The following is a 25,855-nucleotide window of genomic DNA, read 5'->3' on the forward strand; positions in this document are numbered from 1 at the left end:
AGAAAAGAATCCCTCTAAAGTCTTTAAACATGTGCTAAGCAAATGATCAGAAGGAGCTGTAGAATCTGGAGATGTTCTGAAGGGAATGATCATACTTACACAGATTGCAGTGTGTCGGTAAGGAAGCATGGCCTTCTCCACGCACTGTCCATTGGTGACATTCCAAACACACATCTCCCTAGCAGAGATAACTTTGTATTATTCTCTGTCATTTCCACTCAATTGGCTGGAATAATTTTTGTGCCACCAAGTTTTTCTTTAGTGCTGCACTTAAATGCAGCCTGATCGTTTATGTGGCTTTTCGTTACAGATTACTGGGCAAGAAAATGTTGTGGTCATTAGCAGGGATGACATACTGTATCTGTGTCTTTTTGTTTGGTAATTACACCCTGCCACCAGCTTACAAGCCATATTTGACTGCCAACCTGACCTCCAACCAATTGTGGGGATGCAGCTATCCAGCCTGGGAGAGTGACAGGACGGCAATCTTTCTATGGAAACTGCAAAGTATTGAAAATGGTTTATTTTACTGAGCTTAAAACTACATATTCTGAAAAGCATAATACATCAAGTGTTGCATCTCTGGAGCTCAGATATCATTTTTTTAAAAAAATAAACAGTGCCACCAAGAGGCCACATTTGGTCTGTCATTGATACACTTAATTCCTTTGCTTCTGAAATCCTGAAATCACCCTTGTCATTTAATAGTAAGAAAATTCTCATTTTTAAGAAAACTCTGACTTGATTACATATATGTTATGAAGATATAGATACAGTTTTGAAATCCAGTTACAAATACATCCAGTGTAAAGCAGTTTAAATCTGTATGATTTCAGTTCCCAAAAACCAGAATGGCTATTTCAGAGTTGTTTGGCAATATTCTTCAGTTTTGACACTTTCAACACATAAGCAAAATTTTCCTGGGAAGAAAAGCGAAAGCTTTATTGGCTTTAATGGAGAGCCGCTGTTAAGAAGCAAATGATATGGACCCAAAACGGTAAGTGCTGTATGCATTTGGTGTTTGCAGACTTTGAGTTTTTTTCTGGCCAAACACTGGGAATCAATCTTGAAATCAATGGTTCTCAACCTGAGCTGATTTTGCTGCACAAAGGACATCTGACAATGTTTAGAGACATTTCTGGTTGCCACAACTAGGAACACGATACTGGCATCTAGTGGGGAAGGCTAGGGATGCTGCGAAATGTGCTACAATGCACAGACACGACAAAGAATTCTTCAGTGGTCCAAAATGTCATTAGTGTTGAAGGTGAAAAGTCATATCCTAGATATAGAACTAGATATCCGTAGTGGTTTTATTTCTCTTTGTTTATATCAAACTGTAGGCCAGAAAGGATTTGAGGTAACCTGAAAAGGCATGAAGCTCAATAAAACAGGGGGAAAGTGGGTATATGTGTGTGTGTGAAAAATAAGACTGGGGAAAAGGTAGAAATTGAAATAATATCTCAAACGTTTTACATATGTATATAAAGAAATTGAAACTTAAGCAGCCAATGTAAAATTTTAGCTCTACAAAATAATTTAAGCTTATCAGTGTGGTTCTCTATCATCAAGCATCACCTGTGAATATTTTTAAAAAGTTTCCTCAGAGACTCTAATCTCATGGCTCTGTGTTGGAGTCCTGGCATGTGGGGTTTTGCACAGTTTTCGGTCAGTTAACTTGTTTCTAGATAACTCTAACTCTAAACTAGTGGCTCTAAACTCTGACTCTACATTAAAATTATCAGGGAGCTTTTTAAAAATACCAATGTCTGGGACCCAACACAGACATCAAGCCAGGCTAATTAAATCACAGTTTCCAAGGTTGGAGCCTGGACATCAATAAAAGCTCTCTCAGTGATACTAATGTTTCTAAACTCTCTTGGATTCTAATGCTTTCCCTGTGTGTTTGCTTATCATGCTATAGTCTACCTTAAATTGGAAAAAAATACAAAAATATCTTATAGTAAAAATTAACTCTTTGCCAATCAATTCTATTAAAGAAAGAAAAGCAAATTTATTGTACATCGAAAGCAGCATTGGCATTGAGCTGGAACTGCTCAGTTACATATCTAATAAGACATGAAAATAAACTATTAGAATGGACATTCTTTTCATTTTCAAATACTGCTCCCAAACTTTATACATAGATTAAATCACCTTCGACTGTAAAAATGTAATTTAACAATTTACAAAATTTTTAAAATTTCAGTGAGAAGAAAAACACACTGGAAAAAAATCTATAACATACAAAATTATAATATTATTAAATTCCCACTAAAAATTCCTTTGCAAAGGGCCTTTTTTTCTTATTCAACTGAGAGCCTCACATCCCCACCTGAGAGCCTCAATAAAAATTCACTCAATGGATACATAAATCAGTCACTACTCTTTCATTCACTTTCTGTGTCTCAAAAATACACTGGTTTCCCTTGGCTCTATTCCTATGTTCATATTTGTGTGCTTACAACACTGTTATCGTTGCTCACATTTTAATGGAGCATCTAGAGGGAAAGGAGATAAATATGAATGTTTGGTTTGCAATCTTGAATTAAAAATCCATTTTATTCTTCAAATTCACTTTTGTCTTCAATAATACTTTTGGGTTTTCTTTGGCATTCTCAGGCTCCTATTTTCTTATGCCCACTTCTTCAATGTTGGTTTTCTTTTGATTTGTGCCTTGGGCTTTCTTATATTCTCATATTTCATACTCTCTCTAGATAAGTTATCTATTGCCATGACTTTGAGTACCATCAACGTGACATTGGAAGCCAAGGTCTATTCACTGGGCTCTGATTTCCACATACAACTAGCAATTGCATGTTTCTACCTGGATGACTTGCAGGACTTCACACCCCTTGTATTTAGAATAAGGCCTACCATCTTCCTTCCTGTGTTTTCATTCTTAATGAATATCATCACCAATGAGTTTTCCAAGTCATTCTTGACCTCACACTTTCTCTTGCTGCCCCAGATGTGGGGTACCCACCATTCCAAATATATTCCTCTGAAATAGCATTAGCACTGTCCAAGAACATGTTAGAAATCCAAGTTCTTGAACCTTAGTCCAGACCTACTGAATCTGTACCTCTGAGAATGGGGCTCAGAAATCTGTAAGTGGTCCTGGGAAAGGGTCAGATTTGATGAACACTATCCTAGAAGACTGAGTGTCTGCATGCCTGTCTCTCTAGTATCATCTCATGCTGATGGTTGGAAGTTTTATTAATAAGTAATAACTCTATCAATGTAAAGCCTTTTTGTCTTAAGGCTTTAGAAACTAAATATATTTACAAATATAATATGCTGATATAGCTATATTAACATTATTTTCAGTAGTATTCCCCTGATAAATCTCTTTAAATCCATTCTTTTTAACTTTTACATATTCATATGCTGTTTTTATCTTTTAAATTGTTTTATAATCTTTACTGATGGACTTAGTCCCTTTACTTAATTGAGTTACTGACTTATTCAGATTTATTTCAATTATCTTATGTTGTGCTATTTATCTCATTTATTGTTGTTGCCTTACGATTAAAGAAAATTTTTTTCTTGTTTTAAATTGGAAGTTATATATTCTATTTTTTTCATGTTTATTTCTTTTGTTTGTTCTTTTAGCAGCTACCCTGGAAATGTCAGCATGTATATCTAGTTTAAAGTCTAAGGTTAATCAACATCTTTACCCACCTTTGTAACCAGAGCATGTGGGGTCTGATCATTACATTTATTATATACAGTTGTTGATTAGGATTTTGTGTATGTATGTGGGAGATGGATGGGAGGTACATATAAATGTTATTGTAATATAATATGTGTTTATTTAAATTTTCTAAAACTTTGCTGAGTTTTGTTCAGTGTTCTTTGTTCTATCAGATCTTCCTTCTGAAATCATTGTTCTTACTGAAAAATGTAATTTACATTTTCATTACTTATAGAGGGTCTGTTGGCAGTGAACACTCTCAGTATTCGTCGTAAGTGTTATTATTTTGCCCTAATTTTTTGAAGATGTTTTTGTTAGAGATATAATTTCAAGTTGATAGATATTTTCTCTCCACTTTTTGAAGATATTTCACTGCTATCTAGTTCTCATTTTATTGTTAAGAAGTCAGCTCTCAGTTTAATTGACATTCCTTTATAAATAATCTGCTTTTTCTCACTGTGTACTTCAGGATCTCTTTCTCTTTGGCATTCCATCATTTCAACATCAGGGTCCAGGTATTTATTCCCTTTATCCTAGAATTTATTTATCATGGAAATCAATGGGATTCCTGAATATTAGGATTTATGTCTACAGATGAAGTAATACTAAGTGAAAAAAAAAAAAAGAAAAACTAAGTCGGGAAGCAGTCATGATCAGCATGAATCTGATCACTTTGGAGGCAGAAATGCTAAGCCCACAGTCACTTCCTGGGACTTTTAAAAGTTAAAAAAAAAGAAAAAAATCATTGCTATTTGGAGAATGATCAGTCCAGCCTAACAATTTTAATAAGTTTAAGTAAATTGAATTAGGATTTGCTAAATATGCAATGGCTAATGTGTAAATTGCCTTAGAAGAATCTCATAGGTGTAGGGTGTCAGACCCCAAAGAAACAGAGTTCTAGAAAATTCAAATCATCTTAGAAAAGGAAGACCAACCAGACTCTCTAATTCTTTAGCAATCATAGTTACAGGACTTACACAGCTGAATTCATCTATCATCAAGAATATGTCTGTTAACCTCCAGTTTTTTGAAGCTAGGCTACTATGGACAAAAACCTCAAGGTGGAACACAGGTAGTTTTCAGATATATTTCTCACTCAGCTATTAACTTTCCCAGTTCTGCAAGTAGTGTCAGAAAAATTCACCATCCCCCAAATTCTCTAGATTGGGAATAAATATCTCAGCTTGTGTGGCAGCCCTAGTGTACAAAAGGAAGGTGATTATTTAAAAAGAATGTACTAATTTCATTTGAGCCTTTTCAAAGTCCAGTCTCTCTAAGAATAACAGTTATGACTTTGCTATAAGCTATGAGAACATAGGTATCTCTCTGCTGTCTGTACCACAGGCCTTTTTGTTAAACTATTCCATTTCTACAATTAGACACTTGATTCCTCACTATTCTGTTGTGCCTCAGAATTCAAAGCCATATAATTTCTCCTTGGGTTAAAAATTTAAAAGGAGAGAATTCTCTTCCTTCAACCAGCAACCTAATCCCTTGTTCACTAACTCATGCTGAATGGATTCTGCATTCCAGAGTATACTTTGCCAAATATCTCTTTGGCAGAGAAGTTCATAGTAGCTCTTCCATCAGTAAGGCTTTTTCCTACAGCTAAGTCCTATTTCATTTGAATAAACCTCCTCCCATGAAACTGCACCCAATCACTATGTTCCTTCTCCTCCTCACTCCCCCACCCCCACTCACAAGTGAGTCCTCTCCTGTTTGTTTTAAAATGATATCAAGCAAGTGTAGAGCATAAAGATTGTAACGCTGAATTATTTTACAGAACTGTGAAAGCTTGCATGGGTTTGCTTAATAGCTCAAAGGGAGTTACTGCATGAAAAAAAGACAAGTACCCAGACTTTTCCATTTTGAAGTCTATATTAAGCAGGTTTTGCCAGCATCCTTTACACAGCGAAGCTGCCACAAGGTCTGATATGCATGTTGGGATGTTCAAAGATTGGGAGTCATAATACTGATTACTTTCCTCGGGACTATCACACAAGTCTTAATCAACCATTCAAGATCTAACTTTTCTTATATGTAAAAGGAACATATTAATCACTAAAGTTTCCTTCAGCTCTAGATTTCTGTATCCCATCAGAGTGCTTTTGTAATGGACAAGGAATGGAGAGGGGTACACAGTTTCACACATCTCACCTACCCATTTTCAGCAGCGCTAACTACGAAGGGCTGTTTAGAGAAGTCTCTCGCTCTTGCCAAACACATCACTGAAGCTGAGTGGCCAAAAAGAAGTTCTTTGGCTGAAATCTGAAAATGATGAGAGTAAACTTTTAAATAGCTGTAAACTTTTTAGTTGAAGAATATAATATGACATTATAAAATTGTTCATAATTCTAATTAGGAAGTGCTCTTTGCTTTTGCTTTATGTAAGTTTCAGGAAAACTGATATATGGCATATCAAAATCCCCAGGATAATAAACTTCTATATAAAGGAATTATGTTATACACATTTTTCATTGGTTTTCTGGTTTTGTATCCATCATAAAGCCTAGATAATGGCCAGATCTGTTTTACAAGATCTAGGTTTTGAATACAAATAAATCAGTGTTGATGTTTATTATGCACAAAATGTGCCTCAACCGATAGCAGCAGATTTATGTGCAGATTTCAGAATTCAGGAATGGGTTTACAAAATAATGCAGAGAAAATATTTCCTTTCCTGTAACCATTACAATGCTTTACTTGAAGTCCTGCCTCAGAAATAGTGAAAATGAACTTTCTACTTTAGAAATAAAATTTTAACTAAGCTATTATTTAAAATGCCAATTTTTTCCTCCTATATGTGAATTTTAAAATGACACCGAAGACTAATTCTTCCATTATCTTATATGTGAAAGAAGTCTGTCCCCCGTAACACAACATATCAGAAAGAACATATTATTTGATAACATAATTCTCTGCTTTCATCTTATTCCTATACTAATCAGAAATACTTCTTTAAAAGATCTGTTATCAAAATAAATTTCTAGTGCTATAAAGAGTGTTTTGTAGTTGGTTATAATCGCTTTCAATTCAAGTTCTCTGTCTTCTTCCTAGGAATACTGGTTGCATTTCAGAAAATAGCATGCTGTCTTTCCCTATCATCACATTTGGGAACACACACCTCTATGAATTTAACCCATTTCCTCTATATTACAGGCCAAAATAAGCAAGATTCAGGGCAAATCAAGGATACTCCTCCTCCAGAGAAAAACCACTATGGACAAAATATCAGAACAAAACACCATTGCCCTTTATATGAAGTCCTCGTTCTGCTACTAAATCTTCATGTGTAGTTGAATACACGGTGACAATTCACTATAACCTACTCATTTTATCACATATGCTGTGTGAAGAATAACAAAAAAATAATTCTATAGTCACATAGAGTCAACTGTCATGATGAAATCTAGGGACCTTTATTTCTCTTCTTGCACTCCCCTTCTTTGAAGTGTTGGTCCCCCTCACTCCCAACTCAGGTACTTCTAATTGCACAAATAGGGAAGGGAAAAGAATACACAACTTGATGAGCACACACCATATTCCAGGCACTCGTGCAGCCATCAACAGGGCTTAATCCCCATCTCACAGTTGAAGAAATTAGGGCTCAAAGAATAGAAATCAGTTGCCCAACACCACAGAGTTGGTAAATATCAGATCTCGGATTTGACCAAGGCATCCATTCTTTGTCTCTACTCAACATGGCTATTCATTTTGTCATTGTTGTGTTTCCTTCTGAGTATTAAACAGCTATATATATATATATAATATATATACACACACACATATAAAACATACCAATATTAACAGACTATATCTGAGAGGATATTCGGAGCTCACGTTTTTCTATGCTTAAAGGTATGATAGATGAATGCCAGCAATCAATATCAAAAGCCCCCAAGTGAGGAAGTTCCTATCATGGGAAGTTCCTCAGACCTCACAAAGTTCTGGGGAAAACAGATGTCACTGGGAGCCAGACCCTGAGCCTGGAAGCAGAATGCAAAATCTAGACATGTGATGAGTAGCCCAGGACATGGAGACACTTATTCTCGAGCTCCCCTGTACCCTGCAATCCCACTACCCATGGACAGACATTATACATTATATAATATATACATACAGTATACATTATATATGCATAATCATTACATATACATATAATGCATTTTTAAGCAAAAATCAAACTACTAAGCATTACAATATCACTGGTGGGCCACTCACTTGACTGTCTTACAGACAGTAGAGATATTTGTTGAAAACTCAAACATGCCCTGATTTTTGAAAAGCCTAAAATCTTTTCTGGTAATAGGTGACCCATTGTCCTGTAGGGGCAAGATTCAAGGGAAAAGGAAGAGAAGATGCTCATTCCTTCTGGTCCTATGATTAGCCATAGAAAATATTAAGGAAAACTCTCATGTGGAAAATCTCACAGTCATACTAATCAATATCTTATTCATGTAACTAAATTTTCACAATATCCTCACAGTGAATTTCCAAAACATAAAGCTGATCCAATTTTCTTCTTGTTTCCTCGGTGATTCTCCTTGTTTCTTCCACCCCACCAATTTGATTTCCATTCCCACCCCATGTTTCTAACCATGAATGTCTCAATATCAGCAACTATTAGCATTTTGGGTGGAATAATATCTTTGTTGTGAGGGGACGGTTATTACACAATGGAATGTTTACAACATTCCTGGCTTCTGCCCACAAGATGCCAATAGCACCTCCCTTGCTATTGCTCTAACCCCAAGCAGAAGACTTGCTCCTAAGAAGAGCATGAAATAATTATTCCCACTGAAGATGAAGTATAGACTGATCTCCACAAAGAGCACCCTGTATTATAACATAACTGCAATGGCGGTTACTAGCTATGCCCTTCCCCTATGACTCTGCAACCTGATAGGCAGCCAGTCCCAGGCCTTTTCATTCATGTTTGAACTTAGGTACCTACCATACTGCCTAAGTTAGAATAGACACCCAATAAATGCACGGTGAGTAAATTCCAGGAACATATGTAAAAAGATACAGATGCTAGGATTCCAAATTTCTTAAACTTATAGAAACCAACATATTATAAAAACTACTACTTCAGCCAGGAAACCCTACACTTCAACATTAATAACAGTAGCAAGATAGTGTAAGTCATTTAGGATTCTGAGTTTAAATTGTAAGAGATAATAAATGCAAGGGCCAATATCAAAGTTCAGCTATTCTAATAATGCCCAGGCCTTCTTTCAGGAATGTTCATAAACATTGAGCTGAGCTGGTCTGTGTGCAGTTCTTGGCAGTCCTATAGTGTAACTGCTCAGTGATGGGAGATGTTAATTAATTACACTATAAAATAGAATTACAATTAATTGTTAATTTAGGTTTTAAAGTGACAAACTTTAAAGGCTAAAAATAGTCTTTGATCTTTAAAAGGCTTCTTAATGAGGGCAGTATACTTTAAGTACATCATTAGTTTAAGTGTGCAAATTGGGTCTAGAGGCTACTAGAGCTAAGCAAATATCTATTCCAATATGTTAAATGTTTATGAGTTGGGACAGGGACAATTAATTGCTAATCAATGGGCCAAATCCTAGGTGAGGTCAGGTTCTGAAATAGGACGACAACAATAGTAAATTGGATTTAGAGCTTTCCAATGTGACCTGTAAAAACACAGGCAAGCAGAGACTAAAAGAATAGCAAGAAGGCCAAACTGACAGAAACACCCAGATAATTAAGATATTACTCATTTAGTTAATAGTAGTTTTCAAGGGTGCCATTTGTTTAGATTAATGAGCCATAATTTGTAGAATTATACTTACATGTCTGTAGTTCAGTTACTTAAACATATAATTCAGGATATAAAATAGTAAAACTCAGCATACCTTAAAGGATGATAACACTTAACTGGTAGTTAGGATTAGCAATATTCATAATATAATTTCCAATGTGATCTCAACCCACCATATAATACTTCATTTTTCCAAATTCAGAAGTAAAACCCATGTATTACTTTGGTAAGCGCCTTTTTAACAATCATGCAAAACTTCCACTGTCATTGCTGGTATAAGCAGCAAGCTATATTTATCTTATAAGTCTATCTACCTCAATATTAATTGTTTTCACTAACCTTTAGCTCAGATGAGAGATTCCAGAGACAGAGTTGACCCTCTTGACTTCCCGTCACAATCATTTGCTGGTCATCGGTGATCATGATGGCAGTGATGCTGTGTGGAGGGGCCTTCTTTCCCCAGAGTGCCACAGCCTGCAGGGAGGACCTCATGGTGAAGGAATCCTGGACACACAGAAATGGTAAAAAGTGTGCACAGTTATCATTCATTATGGAAAATGTGTTGCTGTGTTGTTTCACTCAGTCATGTCCGACTCTCTTGCAACCCCATGGACTGTGGTCCATGAAGCTCCTTTATCCATGGGATTTTCATGGCAAGAATACTGGAATGGGTTAACATTTCCTTCTCCAGGAGACTTCCCAACTCAGGGATCAAGCCCGTGTTGCCTTCATTGCACCTATGTCTCCTGCATTACAGGTGGATTCTTTTACAGCTGAAGCATTAGGGAAGTCATCTCACAAATGTGTACGATAACATAGACTTGAACTATGTATTCTTCAGAGCTATGAAGAAGGGTGCTTTCCCATCAAATAGAGACGAATGTAATCAGACATTGAAATTAGCCTATCCACCCCAGCTCTGACTGTGGGTGACCTTGACTGCTCCAGAGTCCCTCTAGGCCTCTTAAGAAGAATAGAGTTGTCTAGACACTGTAATTTTAAGACAACTTTGCAGACTCTCTCTTCTCAGAAATGTCACCTCATCTAAGTAGCAAATATCTAAACTTCACTATTAAAAAGCAAATATTTTCTGTAAGAACACTGTTTCCTATTCTTCAAAGCTTCTTGTATGGCTATTAAAATTGCTGTAATATTCATGCTCCACCTACACAACTTTTAATAGTAATTTATACTTGAACGATTTCTGTATTTGATGTTTTCCTAAATGATAATTTTCATGAAATCACTCTCTCCATGTGTTAGTTACAGGGTTAAAGTATAATTGTAAAAAAAAATACCTTTCAAGCACAACTTTCCAAACCTGTGGAACACAGCAAAAGCAGTTCTAAGAAATAAGTTTATAGCAAGACAAGTCTACTTCAGGAAACAAGAAAAATCTCAATCTAATCTTAACCTCAAGGAACTAGGAAAAGAACAAATAATCCAAAGTTAGTTAAGGAAAGAAATCATAAAGATCAGAGCAGAAATAAATGAAACAGACTTAAAAACCATAGGAAAGGTCAATCAAATTAAGAGCTAGTTCTTTGAAAAGGTAAAATTGATAAGCATATACTCAGACTCATCAAGAAAAAAGAGGGCCCAGATAAATAAAATTGAAATGAAAAAGGAGATGTTACCCTGCAGAAATACATAGGATCATAAGAGACTACTACAAACAGTTAGATGACAACAAAAAGGACAACCTAGAAGAATAGGATAAATTCCTAGAAATGAACAATCTCCCCAGACTGAATCTGGAAGAAATACACAAAAGGTACAGATTAATAACCAGTAATGAAGTTGAACTAGTAATAAAATATCTTCCAACAAGCAAAAGTAGAGGACCAAATGGCTTCACCAATGAAGAGGAAGGGAGTAAGAAGCTAAGGAAAATAAGAAGATAATAATTTCCAAGGAAAATAGGGAATCAGAGCAAAGAAAAAGAAAACCCCCAACCTCTCACAACACCCTGCTATGAGAGCTGCAAAACCTAGCAGTCTTAGGGATCTTAGTGTAAAAGTAAGTCGGCCCCCAATCTCCATCACTCCTGAGGGCTCCAAGGTATTCCAGCCCAGAACAATCACTGCTTATTATGGGTAAATAAAAGATGATGAGATGTCAAATGCACTCTGCTTAAAAAGACAGAAGCAGAAAGTAGTAGCAGTTTTAACAAGTTCTAAGGACAGAGTTAAATAGTAAGTTTCATTTATCAGGAAAATTCAATATTGGGGAATATCTCATTCCCAGAGATACCAAATAAATGTGATACAAATGAAGATTATTAAGATAGTAATGAGAAGTGCCACATGGGTTTTAACATTCTGCTGCTATAAACACTACTCCTAACTTTGTATTAGTCCTTCTAGTATTACAACTTTTCTCTTTTAGCATTGATGCTTTTGAACTGTGGTGTTGGAGAAGACTCCTGAGAGTCCCTTGGACTGCAAGGAGATCAAAGCAGTCAATCCTAAAGGAAATCAGTCCTGAATATTCATTGGAAGGGCTGGTGCTGAAACTGAAGCTCCGATACTTTGACCGCCTGATGCTGACTCATTAGAAAAGACCTTAATGCTAGGAAAGATTGAAGGCAGGAGGAGAGGGGGATAACAGAGGACAAGATGGTTGGATGGCATCACTGACTCAATGGACGTGAGTCGAGCATGCTCCAGGAAATGGTGAAAGACAGGGAAGCCTGGCATGCTGCAGTCCATGGGGTCGCAGAGAGTCAGACATGACTGAGCGACTGAACAACAACAACGGTATTACAACAAAAATCACCATTCAGAAACCATTTGCATTTGAACTCCATTTTTGGCTTGACACATGTGTGCTTCTCAGAAGTAAGAAGTAGTAGAAAGGGAGTGCTCATGGTCACACTGCTCCAGAGGAAACTGGGCATTTTTGTTTACAAGCAGTGTGCACTTGCTTCCTGCCCGAGGGCTTGTCTTTCACACTTTGAACTTTACCTAGGATGCTGCAGTCAAGGAAATTTCTCTAGACTGCTTAAGAAGAAATGTAGCAGAAACAAGTTTGGAGAACACCTGCCAGGGAATTAATATATTTGTAATGATTAGCTAAAATTCTACTAAAGATAAATAATTTCTTTGGTGAGTTATTTATATCCCCATTACTCTGGAAAATGATCTTCTCTGACTTGAATCACTGTGACACTGTCTACCCAATAATTGGCCACTTTATATTACCCTGTTTTTTTTTTTTTAATCTCTTAAAATTATCTGCTTTGCATTGATGTCTCCCTAATGAAATGATACAAATCCCCTGAAGACCAAGACCAGTCTTTGCTAAGTGTAGCGCCTGGCCCACAGTGGGTTCTTGACAAGTATTTTTTAACCACACTGATTCTGGTGCTTCTTCCTTCTACATTCTTTGTGAAGGACAGGAATCATTTCTTAATCATTATTATATTCCCTACAGGTCTGAAGCACAGGGCCTTGATTACAGGAAAACAGTAAATACCGATTGAATAAATTATTTTCTTTATAAGTTCTGTATTCCAAAGGGGAGAGAGTTGCTTAAGGGTATGAAATTTAAGTTAGGTTAGAATTAAACATGAGTCACTTAATCCTTCTGAGCTGCAGTTTTCTCATCTATAATCTGAGAATAATAATGATACCTAGATCAGGGCATTGTGAGGGTGGAATGACAGCAGGCTTATAATGTAGAGCACAGTGTGGTATTCAGTAAGTTACCATTATTTTTATTTACTTTAGCTCTTGTACTTCTAGACAGTGGTTACCCATATTTTAAATTGTTCCACCATCATACTTGTGTTTTATTCTTATTCCAATAAAATTCCTTTAAAATTCAATAGATTTTAAATCCTTCCAAGGCAGAGACTTCTGTCTGATTTGTCCATTGCTGTTTTCTCAGTGTTCAGAAAAGGGTTTAAGACAGGCAGAGTAACTATTCCAGAATAAATGAAGAAGTGAACGGAAGTATAGAGTCTAAAACTCACATCTAGTAAAGCAAAATCTTTACAAATATGAGCACTAACAAAATACAAGGCATTTGGAGTTTAGAAAATCAAATAAGTCAAAGCATTTCATGTATTAAAACCCTTAATAAGTCATAAGATTCCTAACACATCCAAATTAGAAGACAAAAACCACAAAAGCCAAAGCCACAAGAGATCAGATCTCAACCAGAGTTCATCCTGAACCGTCTAGATTGCTAAATGTAGTGAAAACAGACCTCGTATTCAGCGACCTAGATCTGGGGTTGCTCCACCACTTGTTTATTACCTTTATTTCCAGATTATAAAGGTTACATGTAGTAAAATGAGGATAGTATCACCTGCGTTGCCTATATCTCAGTATTCTTATGAGGAATAAATCCAGTGCTGCAAATAAAACTACATAGGGATAAATATACACACTATTCTATCATTATGGAGCTTCCCAGGTGGTGCAGTGGTAAAGACTCCACCTGCCAATGCAGGCGGCGCAAGAGACTGGGGATTCAATCTCTAGGTCAGGAAGATTCCCTGGAGGAGGAAATGACAATCTGCTCCAGTATTCTTGCCTGGAAAATTCCATGGACAGAGGAGCCTGGCAGGCTACTGTCCATGGGGTCACAAAGAATAGACTGAGCAATTGAGCACACATTCTATCATTATACCTTGTATATAATGCTCATATTATAAACTCCTATAACCTAGAATTTCAGACAAGAAGTAGTTTTGGGGATCATTAATCTGATAGCACTCACTTATAAGAAAACTAACAATGAGAAATGTGATCTAGATAACTCAGAATCAGTTCTAATTCTGAGATTCTGAGACACTAAGCAAATTGTACAGTGAGAATAAGTAACAGATTAAAAGGTTGCAAATCTCAAAAGTCACTTTTTTTCATACTTTTCCCTCTCTTTTTCTTTTGTGGCAAAATTATAAAAATAGCCCCAGAAACTTGGTGCCTTGATATGAAGAGAAGAGAGAGTAAATCCATGTTTCTGAGACCCTGTACAATTCTCCAGAAATCTCTGATTGAAAATAAGCCTCCAAGAAAAAAAAAAAAAAAAAAAGCCCATTGTAGAATCTCAAAGTTAGAGGAAAAGTCTGTGATGTGGAGAAGAAAGTCATGCCCTTGACTGAAGCATACTGTCCTGTTTCAAATAATTATATGTCTAGACAAGTTGTAAAATCTTTGAAAAGGGATTACAAAGCTCTATCACAGCCCTCAATGTATAATTATTGTATCCCAAATTTGAATGACTGAATGATATTTTGGAATGTCTAAAACAAGACTGTGGATAGATGTTTACATGCCCTTGAATGATCTCTAAATGTGGTTTAATTAAAAACAGTTTAAAATAAACACTTCCACTGGTTGGGATTTTAAAAAAGAAACATTTCCACAGACTGGGATAAAATTACAGATTATATTATAAATGTTTAAATAAATTTCCCTCATTTGGATCTAGTCATGGTACTAGAACAACATTTTTTATTATGATAGTGTATTTTGTTACTTATATAAGGAATACAATTAATATTTTATTATATAAGTATAGCTATCAAAATTATCATATAAACACACACATATATACAAATTTTACACTGAAATGACTTTCAGATAATTTCCACACAAATTTTTGACTGCAGCCTATCAAAATATCACAATCACTTCTCAGAGTGAGATAACTAGCCTTCAAGAAGCTCACAGGCCACAGGTAGAAAACTCTTGTAAATGAATTACTCACTTATATAGTAATATATATGTATATATTATATATATATATCTGTTCAGTTCAGTCACTCAGTTGTGTCTGGCTCTTTGCGACCCCATGGACTGTAGCATGCCAGTCTTCCCTGTCTATCACCAACTCCTGGACCTTGCTCAAAATCATGTCCATCAAGTTGGTGATGCCATCCAACCATCTCATCCTCTGTCATCCCCTTCTCCTCCTGCCTTCAGTCTTTCCCAGCATCAGGGTACTTTCTAATGAGTCAGTTCTTCTTATCAGGTGGCCAAAGTATTGGAGTTTCAGCTTCAGCATCAGTCCTTCCAATGAATATTCAGGACTGATTTCCCTTAGGATTGACTGCTTTGATCTCCTTGCAGTCCAAGGGACTCTCAAGAGTCTTCCAACACCACAGTTCAAAAGCATCCATTCTTCGGCGCTCACCTTTCTTTATGGTCCAACTCTATCATCCATACATGACTACTGGAAAAACCATAGCTTTGACTAGATGGACCTTTGTTGGCAAAGTAATGTCTCTGTTTTTTTACTATATTGTCTAGGTTAGTCATAGCTTTTCTTCCAAGGAGCAAGCATCTTTTAATTTCATGGCTGTAGTCATCATCTGCAGTGATTTTGGAGCCCAAGAAAATAAAGTCTCTCACTGTTTCCATTGTTTCCCCATCTACTTGCGATGAAGTGATATGACCAGATACCATGATCTTCGCTTTTTGACTGTTGAGTTTTAAGCCAGCTTTTCCACTCTCCTTTCACTTTCATCAAGAGGCTCTTTAGTTCGTCTTCACTTTCTGTGATAAGGGTGGTGTCATCTGCATATCTGAGGTTACTGATATTTCTCCCTGCAATCTTGATTCCAGCTTGTGCTTCATCCAGTCCAGCATTTTGCACGATATACTCTGAATTATAAGTTAAATAAGCAGGGTGCCAAAATAACAGCCTTGACATTATTTTCCTTTTGGAAAATATCCTTTTCCTATTTGGAACCAGTCTGCTGTTCCATGTCCGGTTCTAACTGTTGCTTCTTGACCTGCATACAGATTTCTCAGGAGGCAGGTCAGGTGATCTGGTATTCCCATCTCTTGAAGAATTTTTCATGGTTTGTTGTGATCCACACAGTCAAAGGCCTTGGCGTAGTCAATAAAGCAGAAGTAGTGTTTTTTTGGAACTCTCTTGCTTTTTCAATGATCCACTGGTGGTTGGCATTTGATCTCTGTTTTCTCTGCCTTTTCTAAATCCAGCTTGAACATCTGGAAGTTCTCGGTTCACGTACTGTTGAAGCCTTGCTTGGAGAATTTTGAGCATTACTTTGCTAGCATGTGAGATGAGTGTAATTGTGCAGTAGTCTGAACATTCTTTATACATACATATATATATATATGTATATTATATATATGTATATGTAATTTATATATATGTATATAAATTACATACATATATATATATGTATGTATTATGTATATATATGATTTTCCTTGGTGGTTCAGACAGTAAAGAATCTGTCTGCATTGCAAGAGACCCAGGTTCAATCCCTGGGTGGGGAACATGCACTGGAGAAAGGAATGGCAACCCATTCCAGTATTCTTGCCTGGAGAATTCTATGGACAGAGGCGCCAGGTGGGCTACAGTCCATGGGGTCGCAAAGAGTCAGACATGATTGAGACTAACATTTTTGCTTTCTTTTATATATCCCACTAAGTTTCCCAGAGTGGCTTTACTACTAGGTAATATCATAGCATAATGCTTTGGATATGTGTTCCAGTTTCAGTTTAGTCACTCAGTCGTGTCTGACTCTTTGCGACCCCATGAACTGCAGCACGCCAGGCCTCCCTGTCCATCACTAACTCCCGGAGTTCACCCAAACCCATATCCATTGAGTCAGTGATGCCATCCAACCATTTCATCCACTGTCATCCCCTTCTCCTCCTACCCTCAATCTTTCCCAGCATCAGGGTCTTTTCAAATGAGCCAGCTCTTTGCTATGTAAATAAGAGTGAGCTATGACCTACAAAGAACAGCTGGTGTTTCATCATCTTTCCCATCCTTTTGATTTTTATCCCTTTCTACAATGATAGTCTCTAAAAATGCCTTTCATATACATATATACTATTTTATTATTTTAATAATATAATGAAAAAATAATTTTAAGGAAAAAATTATTTTAGATCTAGTAATCATTAAAGTATTATAAAGCTGGTTTTGATACAATTTGATTATATATAAAGACAAATTCAATTTATACCTAAGAATGAAAAACATAGTATTAAATTTAGATGTTATTTCAATATTATGCATTTAAATATGTATTGCAATTTAGGTACATATCAAACAAGACCAAAATTGCATTTGTGACATACTGCTTGGATTTCTTACCTTTTATTGGGCTTCCCCGGAGAAGGCAATGGCACCCCACTCTAGTACTCTTGCCTGGAAAATCCCATGGATGGAGGAGCCTGGTAGGCTGCAGTCCATGGGGTCACGAAGAGTCGGACGTGACTGAGCGACTTTACTTTCACTTTTCAGTTTTATGCATTGGAGAAGGAAATGGCAACCCACTCCAGTGTTCTTGCCTGGAGAATCCTAGGGATGGGGTCGCACAGAGTCGGACATGGCTAAAGTGACTTAGCAGTAGCAGCAGTATTGGGCTTCCCTGGTGGCTCAGATGATAAAGAATCTGCCTGCAATTCAAGAGACCTGGGTTTGATCCCTGGCTTGGGAAGTTCCCCTGGAGAAGGGAATGACAACCCATTCCAGTATCCTTGCCTGGGAAATCCCATGGACAGAGGACCCTTGTGGGCTATAGTCCATGGGGTTGCAAAGAGTCAGATAAAACTAAACGACTAACACTTTCTTCTTATGGTTAATAAAATCAAATGTTCATTTTTTAAAAATAATTTCCACATTTTATTTTTCTAAATAAGAAAGGTTTCTGGCTGTTACTTCCAAATGGTTTTTAGTCATTCAAATTCCATGAAATTTGTGAATATTTTTCCTTTCTAGAAAAAGCTATATTGGATAAAATGATTTCTCATTTTTAACAATGATTTTTAAAGTTCTAAGTAATAACTTGATTTTCCATAAAAGAATCTTTATCAAATAAGTGCCTTTACAGATTGAAGGAACACCTTCTTATAGTGAATAGGCAGAATACTTACTGTTGTCATTTTCACTGACACAGAATTTCAACAACAGAGTTCTGTGCTTCCTTTACATACCCAATTATTGACTCTGTGTGCTTAGTCACTCAGTAGAGTCCATCTCTTTGTGACCCTTTGGATTGTAGCCCTTCAGGCTCCTCTGTCCATGGGATTTTTTTCAGGTAAGGATACTGGGGTGGGTTGCCATTTTCTCCTCCAGGGGATCTTCCTGATCCAGGGATCAAACTAGTCTTTTGCATCTCTTGCATTGTAGGCAGATTCTTTACCACTGAGCCATCAAGGAAGCCCCATATTCAGTAAATAAATGGGAGTTTCCAACTGTATGACTTGGCACACATTTAGGCTGTGAATAACTTGACGCAAAGGGTGAGAGAAACTGAAACTCTCAAGCCAGTATGTGTACAAAGATGGTCATTTTCTATGCTTTGACGTGAAAAGCATGGCAAACACTGAATTAAGTGAAACTTGTCTAGGAACGTAAATAAGTTAAAGCTGTAGAAGGTCCAAACCATTACAGAATTAGGAAAACCATACTGAAAACTAAGAAATAAATCTTCTGGTGGTGCAGTCATGCTGACAGTCACTAACTGTTGCACAAACTCTCATCATGGGCACCTGGGAGCTCCCAAATTGTCCCATTTTAAAAAGAAATTTTTCTAAATAGTATATATTTAAGTAGAAATAGCAAAGGGCTACCTGTTGTAACAACTTCCTGATCACCTCCCAAAGCCAGAGAGGCTCTTAACATCTGCCCCTCTTAACAAGCGAGACAACATCTACAAAGCTGTTAATTACAGCTGGTGAAGGATGGGTCTGTTTTTTCATTGTTTGAACCCTGGTCCCTAGCACAGGCCTGCCACATTAGGGAACATTTAATAAACATTTCTTACGTGACTGTAGTCAACCTTGAAAAAGCAGCAAGAAGAGTTCACTGGAAACTAGAAGAAACTTTAAGAATGAGGCATTAAACTCCTATATTGCTGATGAGGAATTGAAGGAAAGGTGATGTGATTTTCCTAGAATGAGAGTCTTCTTGTTTCTGGAGTACTTATGTTCTGGGGACAGTAATTCCTCCAGTTTCCCTATTTGTGTTCCACTCAAATGTATGGGAAAATATAGGGTTTCTGATTCTAGATTGATCACTGGAGTCTATCCAGCACACCACCATCTCCATTAAATTAAAAATGTACTTTATTGGGAAAGAGGCAAGAAATATAATAGGAGTTATAAAAATCTTTTTCCTCCATTAACAGCTAGCAAATATTCTTTGATCCTCAGTTTTCTCATCTGCACAGTGGAAAAAATAATTACCTTGGATAATTGATGTGAAAAGAGGTGAGTCTATACAGAAAATGCTTATAATTATTTGTCCATAATTGGACTCAGTGAATATTTACTGAATGAATGAATGAGGAAAGAATCACTGTGATTTTACACTGTGGGCAGAGAATGTGACTGCCACTTTCTAGCAATGCCTTTCTTTCTTCTAGAATACTGTAACTACAATTTATTTTCTCAAAACTCATACGAATATATACCAGAGCCATTGGCCATGAAAATGTTTAGCTGGCTATCATTACCTCTAAAATCTGTGATGATACTTTAATCAACAACTTCAGGTAAGATTAGGGTTTTCTGGTTTAGCAAATAAATATACAAGATGTCCAGTTAAATTTGAATTTCAGATAAACAACAAATAACTTCTTTAGTGTAAGTATGTCCTAGGCAACATTTGAGACTGCTCGTAATAAAAAAAAGTTGGTTATTCTACAGGACATGCTTATAAAAATTACTGTTTATCTGAAATCCAAATTGAACTGGGTATGCTGTAGGCATTTTAGGGTCACTGGCAACCCTAAGTTACAGCCAAAAGGGAGCCTTGAAGATCACCATCATCTCCCTCTCTTCTCCTACAGACAAGAGAATGAAGGTTTGGAGAAATTGTTTTCTTGGTCAAAGTAACCCAAGCAGAAAATAACTGAGTGAGACCTATAACCTGGTCTCTTAACACTCCTTCTATTATTCTCCTCCTGCACACCATGATGAAAACAACCCAACCTTCCTCATCAAAAAGTCTTAGTGACCAGCTAAGTGAAATTCTTTATGTTCATAGTTCTTTAAAAAAAAGAGAGAGAAAAGCAAAAAGTGAAGTAAAACAACAACAATGAAACCTCTTATGCATTCAGGCGCCAATGTGGCCTCCATTGCTTTTAAAAGCTGGCCTTAGGTTGAAGATCCCACATGCCACAACTAAGTCCTGGTGCAGCCAAATAAATAAGTAAATATTAAAAGAAGAAGAAGAAGAAAAAAAACATGCTTCTTAGTCCTTTCTCCATGATTATGATACCAGGCAAGCACAAGAGAAGACAATACGCCATTACAGCCCCCATCCTCTCCTCACCTTCGCCTTCTTCCTTGTAACAAGTTGCTTTTATCTCTGACATGTCTGATCTGAGGCAAGCAGAATAATAAATATGATGCAAATATGGTTTTGTGGCTGGTGTCTACTGGACACTAGAATTGTTTACCTCATCATAAATAGCGCTTTTCAGGGACACACCCTGACACTGAATCACTACCTTGCCTAGGAGGAAAGTAAAAAGAGTGTAGCAGTTAATAACACAAGTTTGGGATAGAACAGATCTGGGTCTGCATCTTAGTCTGCCTCTTACAGTTATGTGGCCTCTGAATCCATCTCTCTTTTTTTTTTTTTTTTGAAGATTTTTTTTTTTATGTGGACCATTTTTAAAGTCTTTATTTGAATTCGTCACAATATTGCTTCTGTTTTAAGTTTGGGGTTTTTTGGCCAAGAAGCACGTGGGATCTTAGCTGCCTGAATCCCATCTCTTAAGCAGAAAAGAATTCCACTTACTTTCTTCAAAACTATAGTCAGGTACTCTGAGGGCCACAGATAAATTAACCCCATGCTGCTTTCCTTCAAAGAAGATAACTTGGTCATCTTGAGTCCAGACGAAGTTTTGTTACCAAGTTTTCAGTCTAGGTTAGAAAAGCTTGGGGTATTAAAATTCATCAGGTTGTACACTTTAAATGAGTGTAGCTTATTGTATATAAATCATACCTTAATGAAGTTAAAAAAAAACCAGACTGGAGATAAGAATAAAATAGCTTGGTGGATGTCTTACAGATAGGGAGTCAATGGCAATAAACTAAGAGAAGATAGAAGTGGGGCTTTATGAAGCAACAAAGAATAGATGTGAGCTAAAGAGAAAAGTACCCGGGGTATGGGGAGGCCAGCGTTAGAGCTATTTTAACCCTGGGAAATGAAGCAAAGTACCTCAGGTTCATGCACAGCTGGTCTCAGCAGAAGCCTTATGGCCCCAAACATTTCTGTTTGCAGATGTTCCCAAAACAAAAGATCTTATTTTATCAACAGATTGTAATCAGGTCATTCCTTAGAAAAGATAAAAAATTGTTTCTTCAAAGTCAAAAGCTGCCCAAGGTGTATTTGAGTAACACATAAAAATCCACCTGGTTTACCCAGTGGAGCATGACAATTTCAGAATTAACCCGTTAACCATCATTAAAGCCAAGCACCACGCCCCCCCAATGTTATTATTGAGTGATTAACTACTTAAGAAACTCTAGAAAAAAATGTGTTTTAGGTAGGGAATAACTTAGTAAATAAACTCAATGGTAAAATAACCCAGAGATCAAGGGATGAATTAGACAGACATGCAAAATAATCTCTGTACTTCACTCATATGATCTGGAATAAACATAAAACCAAACAGCAAAGAAATCACATCCCTACCACTACATGGATGAGGTTTCCATCACAGCTTGCAATTCTGCCAGTCTTGTGAGTCAAAGATTACAAGGTATTATCTTCAAACTTCACCTCCTTGCTTATTAAACTGCAGAGCAACAGATTCAAAACAGCCCAATTAAATGCCAGAGTGTCCATTTGCAGTCATTGTCAAAGAGATGTGTTTGGCCAGAAAAAAAGAAATAGAAGAAAGGTAACTCATTTATTTCAGGGTGGCTCCTTTACTTCTTTTTTAATTTATTTTTTATTTGAGTATAGTTGATTTACAATGTTGTGTCAGTTTCAGATGTACAGCAACAGCAAAGTGATATATAAAATCTGACTATGGGACTTCCCAGGTGGTACAGTGATAAAGAATCAACCTTCCAATGCAGGAGATGCAAGAGATGTGGGTTCTAGCCCTGCATCAGGAAGATCCCCTAGAACAGGAAATGGCAACCCACTCCAATATTCCAGTATTCTTGCCTGAAAAATGCCATGAACAAAGGAGCCTGGCAGGCTACAGTCCATGGGGTTGTAAAGAGCAGGAACACAACTGATTGCATATGCAATCTGATTTTAAATATATATATATACATATATAAAAGAGTATATGTATATATTATTTTTCAGATTATTTTCCTGTATAGGTTATTATAAAATATTGAGTATATTAATACTTTCTTGTGCTATACTGTAGGTCCTTGTTGATTATTTATTTTATATATAGTAGTATGCATGCATGCATTACTCCCAAATGCCTAATTTACCCCCATCTTTCTCATTTTTGATAACCATGAATTTAATATCTATGTCTGTGAGTCTGTTTCTGTTTTGTAAATAAGTCCATCTGTATTAGATTCCACGTGTAAGTGATATCATATATTTGTCCTTTTCTGTCTGATATTATCACTTATTATGATAATCTCTAGGTCTCCATCTATGTTTCTGCAAATGGCACTATTTCATTCTTTCTAATGGCTGAATAATAGTCCATTGTGTGACTGTAACACACCTTCTTTAGCCATTCACCGGTTGATGGGCATTTAGATTGCCTCCATGTGGTGGCACTAGTGGTAAAGAACCCACCTGCCAAAGCAGGAGACATTAGAGATGCAGGTTTGATCCCTGGGTGGGGAAGTTCCCCTTGGTATGGCAACCCACCCTAGTATTCTTGTCTGGAGAATCCCCGTGGACAAAGAAGCCTGGTGAGCTACAGTCATTGGGTCTCAAAGAGTCGGACATGACTAAAGTGACTTAGCACAGTCCTGGTTACTGTAAATAATGCTGCTATGAACACTGGGGTGTATGTATCTTTTAGAATTGATTTTCTCTCCATAAGGAAATAGAGCTCCTTTACTTTATTTATATTCAGTCAGTGAAGAACTTCATGGAACTCAAATCCTCTTGTCTAAAACCTTATTTTTAGACTTTAAAAAGTGGATTTTTTTTCTTTTTAATTTATGCCACATTTAACTCTGAATATTTACAGTCCAAGTTATTGTTTTGTTTTGTTTTAACCTAGAGATTTCTATGCTTTTGAATTGTGGTGCTGGATAAGACTCTTGAGAATCCCTTGGACAACAAGGAGATCAAAATAGTCAATCCTAAAGGAAATCAACCTTGAATATTCATTGGAAGGACTGATGCTAAAGCTGAAGCGCTGATAATTTGGCCACCTGATGCGAAGAGCTGACTCACTGGAAAAGGCCTTGATGCTAGGAAAGATTGAGGGCAGGACGAAAAGAGAGCAGCAGAGGATGAGATGGCTAAATGTTATCACCAACTCAATGGGCATGATTATAAGCATACTCCAGGAGATTGAAGAGGAGAGCGGAGCCTGGTGTGCTACAGTCCATGGGGATGCCAAGAGTCAGATACAACTCAGTGACTGAACAACAACAAAAAGGTATCTAACATGAGCACAAAGTATCACTTTTCTAGTCTACTTTTTAATAAATTCAAAAAATATTTAATGAGAACCAAATGTATTCAAGGTGGTGGACTGATCTGTAGAGAATACAAAAAAAGAAAAACACAATCCCTAACCTTGAAGTATTTACAACCAAGTCATTTTATGATTAGGGCTTCCCAGATGGCTCAGTGGTAAAGAACCTGCCTGCCAATGCAGGAAACGCAGGTTTCGATCCCTGGGTCAGAAGGATCTCCTGGAGAAGGAAATGACAACACACTCCAGTATTCTTGCCTGGGAAATCCCATGGACAAAGGAGTCTGGCAGGCTATACAGTCTATGAGGTTGCAAAGAGTTGGACATGACTGAACACATGCATGTACACATTTTATGATTAGTTTTAACTAAGTATTCCTGTCATTAGACAAAAAAATTGTTTTGATGTGTATAAACTCTGAAAACCTCTTTCCAACCTTGAGCCATATTTTTCTTTCCCATATCCAAATGCAACCTAAAACTACCTATTTCTTTAAATTAATTCACTTATTTTTAAGTACTAAATTAACTTACTTAAGTATACATTGTTATATAACTATCTTCTTTAAAATTATCTTAATCATTAAAAACTATATAAAATGAGGGGATTTGACATGCTGCTTAGATTTTTTTCAAAATATACATTAAAATAAATACATGTCTATTAACATCAATGTTTACTGTGTACTACCTAAACTTACACTGGGAAACATGTCTCTAAATCCAGTCCCAAGTGAAATCTCTTCCTCTGCCCACTCATAAACCTCATTGCAACCCAGGTAACTCCTTACACGCCAATACTGTTAGTTGATGATCCCACCTTCCAATAAGAAAAGAGCTTCCTCTCATCACTTCAACAAACCATATCTTTTCCTCATTTTTAGCTTATTTCTCTAAGATATTCATAGTAATCTCCTATGATAACATCTTTATCATTACCCCAAATTTCATCTTCTGTCACCGCAGTTACTCCTTCTATTAGCTCTTATTTCTTGTTTTCAGGTGGTCTCCCTTTTCTTTGGCTCCTTTGCCTTTACTTAGATGCATTTGGTTTAAAAATATTTATTGTCTATTGTGTGTTAGAGACTATGCAAGATTCTAGGAATATAGACAAGAATCTACAAACCTCGAGGAGTCGCAAGTATGTGAGGAGACAAGGACGTCCTGTGTCACCAACCATGTCATGAGTGCCTTGTAAGGTAAATGCAAGAATGTTTGCAGAGGAAACACAAGTGGAACTTGAAGTCAAAGGTAGAAAGGATTCTCCCACGGAGGTTAATATCTAAACTCAAATTCCAAATATTATATACTTATCAATATTATACACATGCTGGTTTTGTGAGCCAGGGAAGTCTCTAGTTACTTTAAGCTTTATTTTCCTCAACCATAAAATGATAATGTTGTCTACCTTACCTGACTGTAATAAGATTAAGGGGACAGCCTGTACTCAGTGGTGAGGGCCCAGAGTTAGTGAGCTTGGATTCCAACGCCAACTCTACTACTGCATGTCCTAGGGTAGATTACTTTATAGCTGTGTATTGGAGTCCCATCAATAAAATGTAGATAAATAAAAATATCTATCTAATAAATAATAATATCTAATATCTAATCTATAAATAATATCTATTTTAATATCTATCTAATGGATGTGAAACTTCAGTGGGAAAATCCATGGAAATCATTAGATAGTGAACATTCAATAAATGTTAGCCACTCTTATCAGAACGCTTTTTAAATCTCATTATCTGTATATAAATCCTGTTAAGTAAGCAGCAAAACAATAAATATA

At 36.6% G+C, this 25,855-nt stretch overlaps 1 protein-coding gene across 1 annotated transcript in view; it reads right to left on the reverse strand.

Moving 5' to 3' along the window:
* The window catches only part of WDR72 (WD repeat domain 72), a 182,387-nt gene extending 172,419 nt beyond the window's left edge, over window positions 1-9,968 (reverse strand). Inside the window, exons 1-3 of the mRNA XM_061158235.1 lie at window positions 9,816-9,968; window positions 5,859-5,965; window positions 100-178 (exon numbers count right to left, since the gene is read on the reverse strand). Coding sequence (XP_061014218.1) covers window positions 100-178; window positions 5,859-5,965; window positions 9,816-9,968 — 339 coding nt within the window. The remainder of the gene's footprint in view (window positions 1-99; window positions 179-5,858; window positions 5,966-9,815) is intronic.
* Between the last annotated feature and the right edge of the window lie 15,887 nt (window positions 9,969-25,855).

Source organism: Dama dama, chromosome 12 (genome assembly GCF_033118175.1).
Source record: "Dama dama isolate Ldn47 chromosome 12, ASM3311817v1, whole genome shotgun sequence".
Taxonomy (NCBI): domain Eukaryota; kingdom Metazoa; phylum Chordata; class Mammalia; order Artiodactyla; family Cervidae; genus Dama; species Dama dama.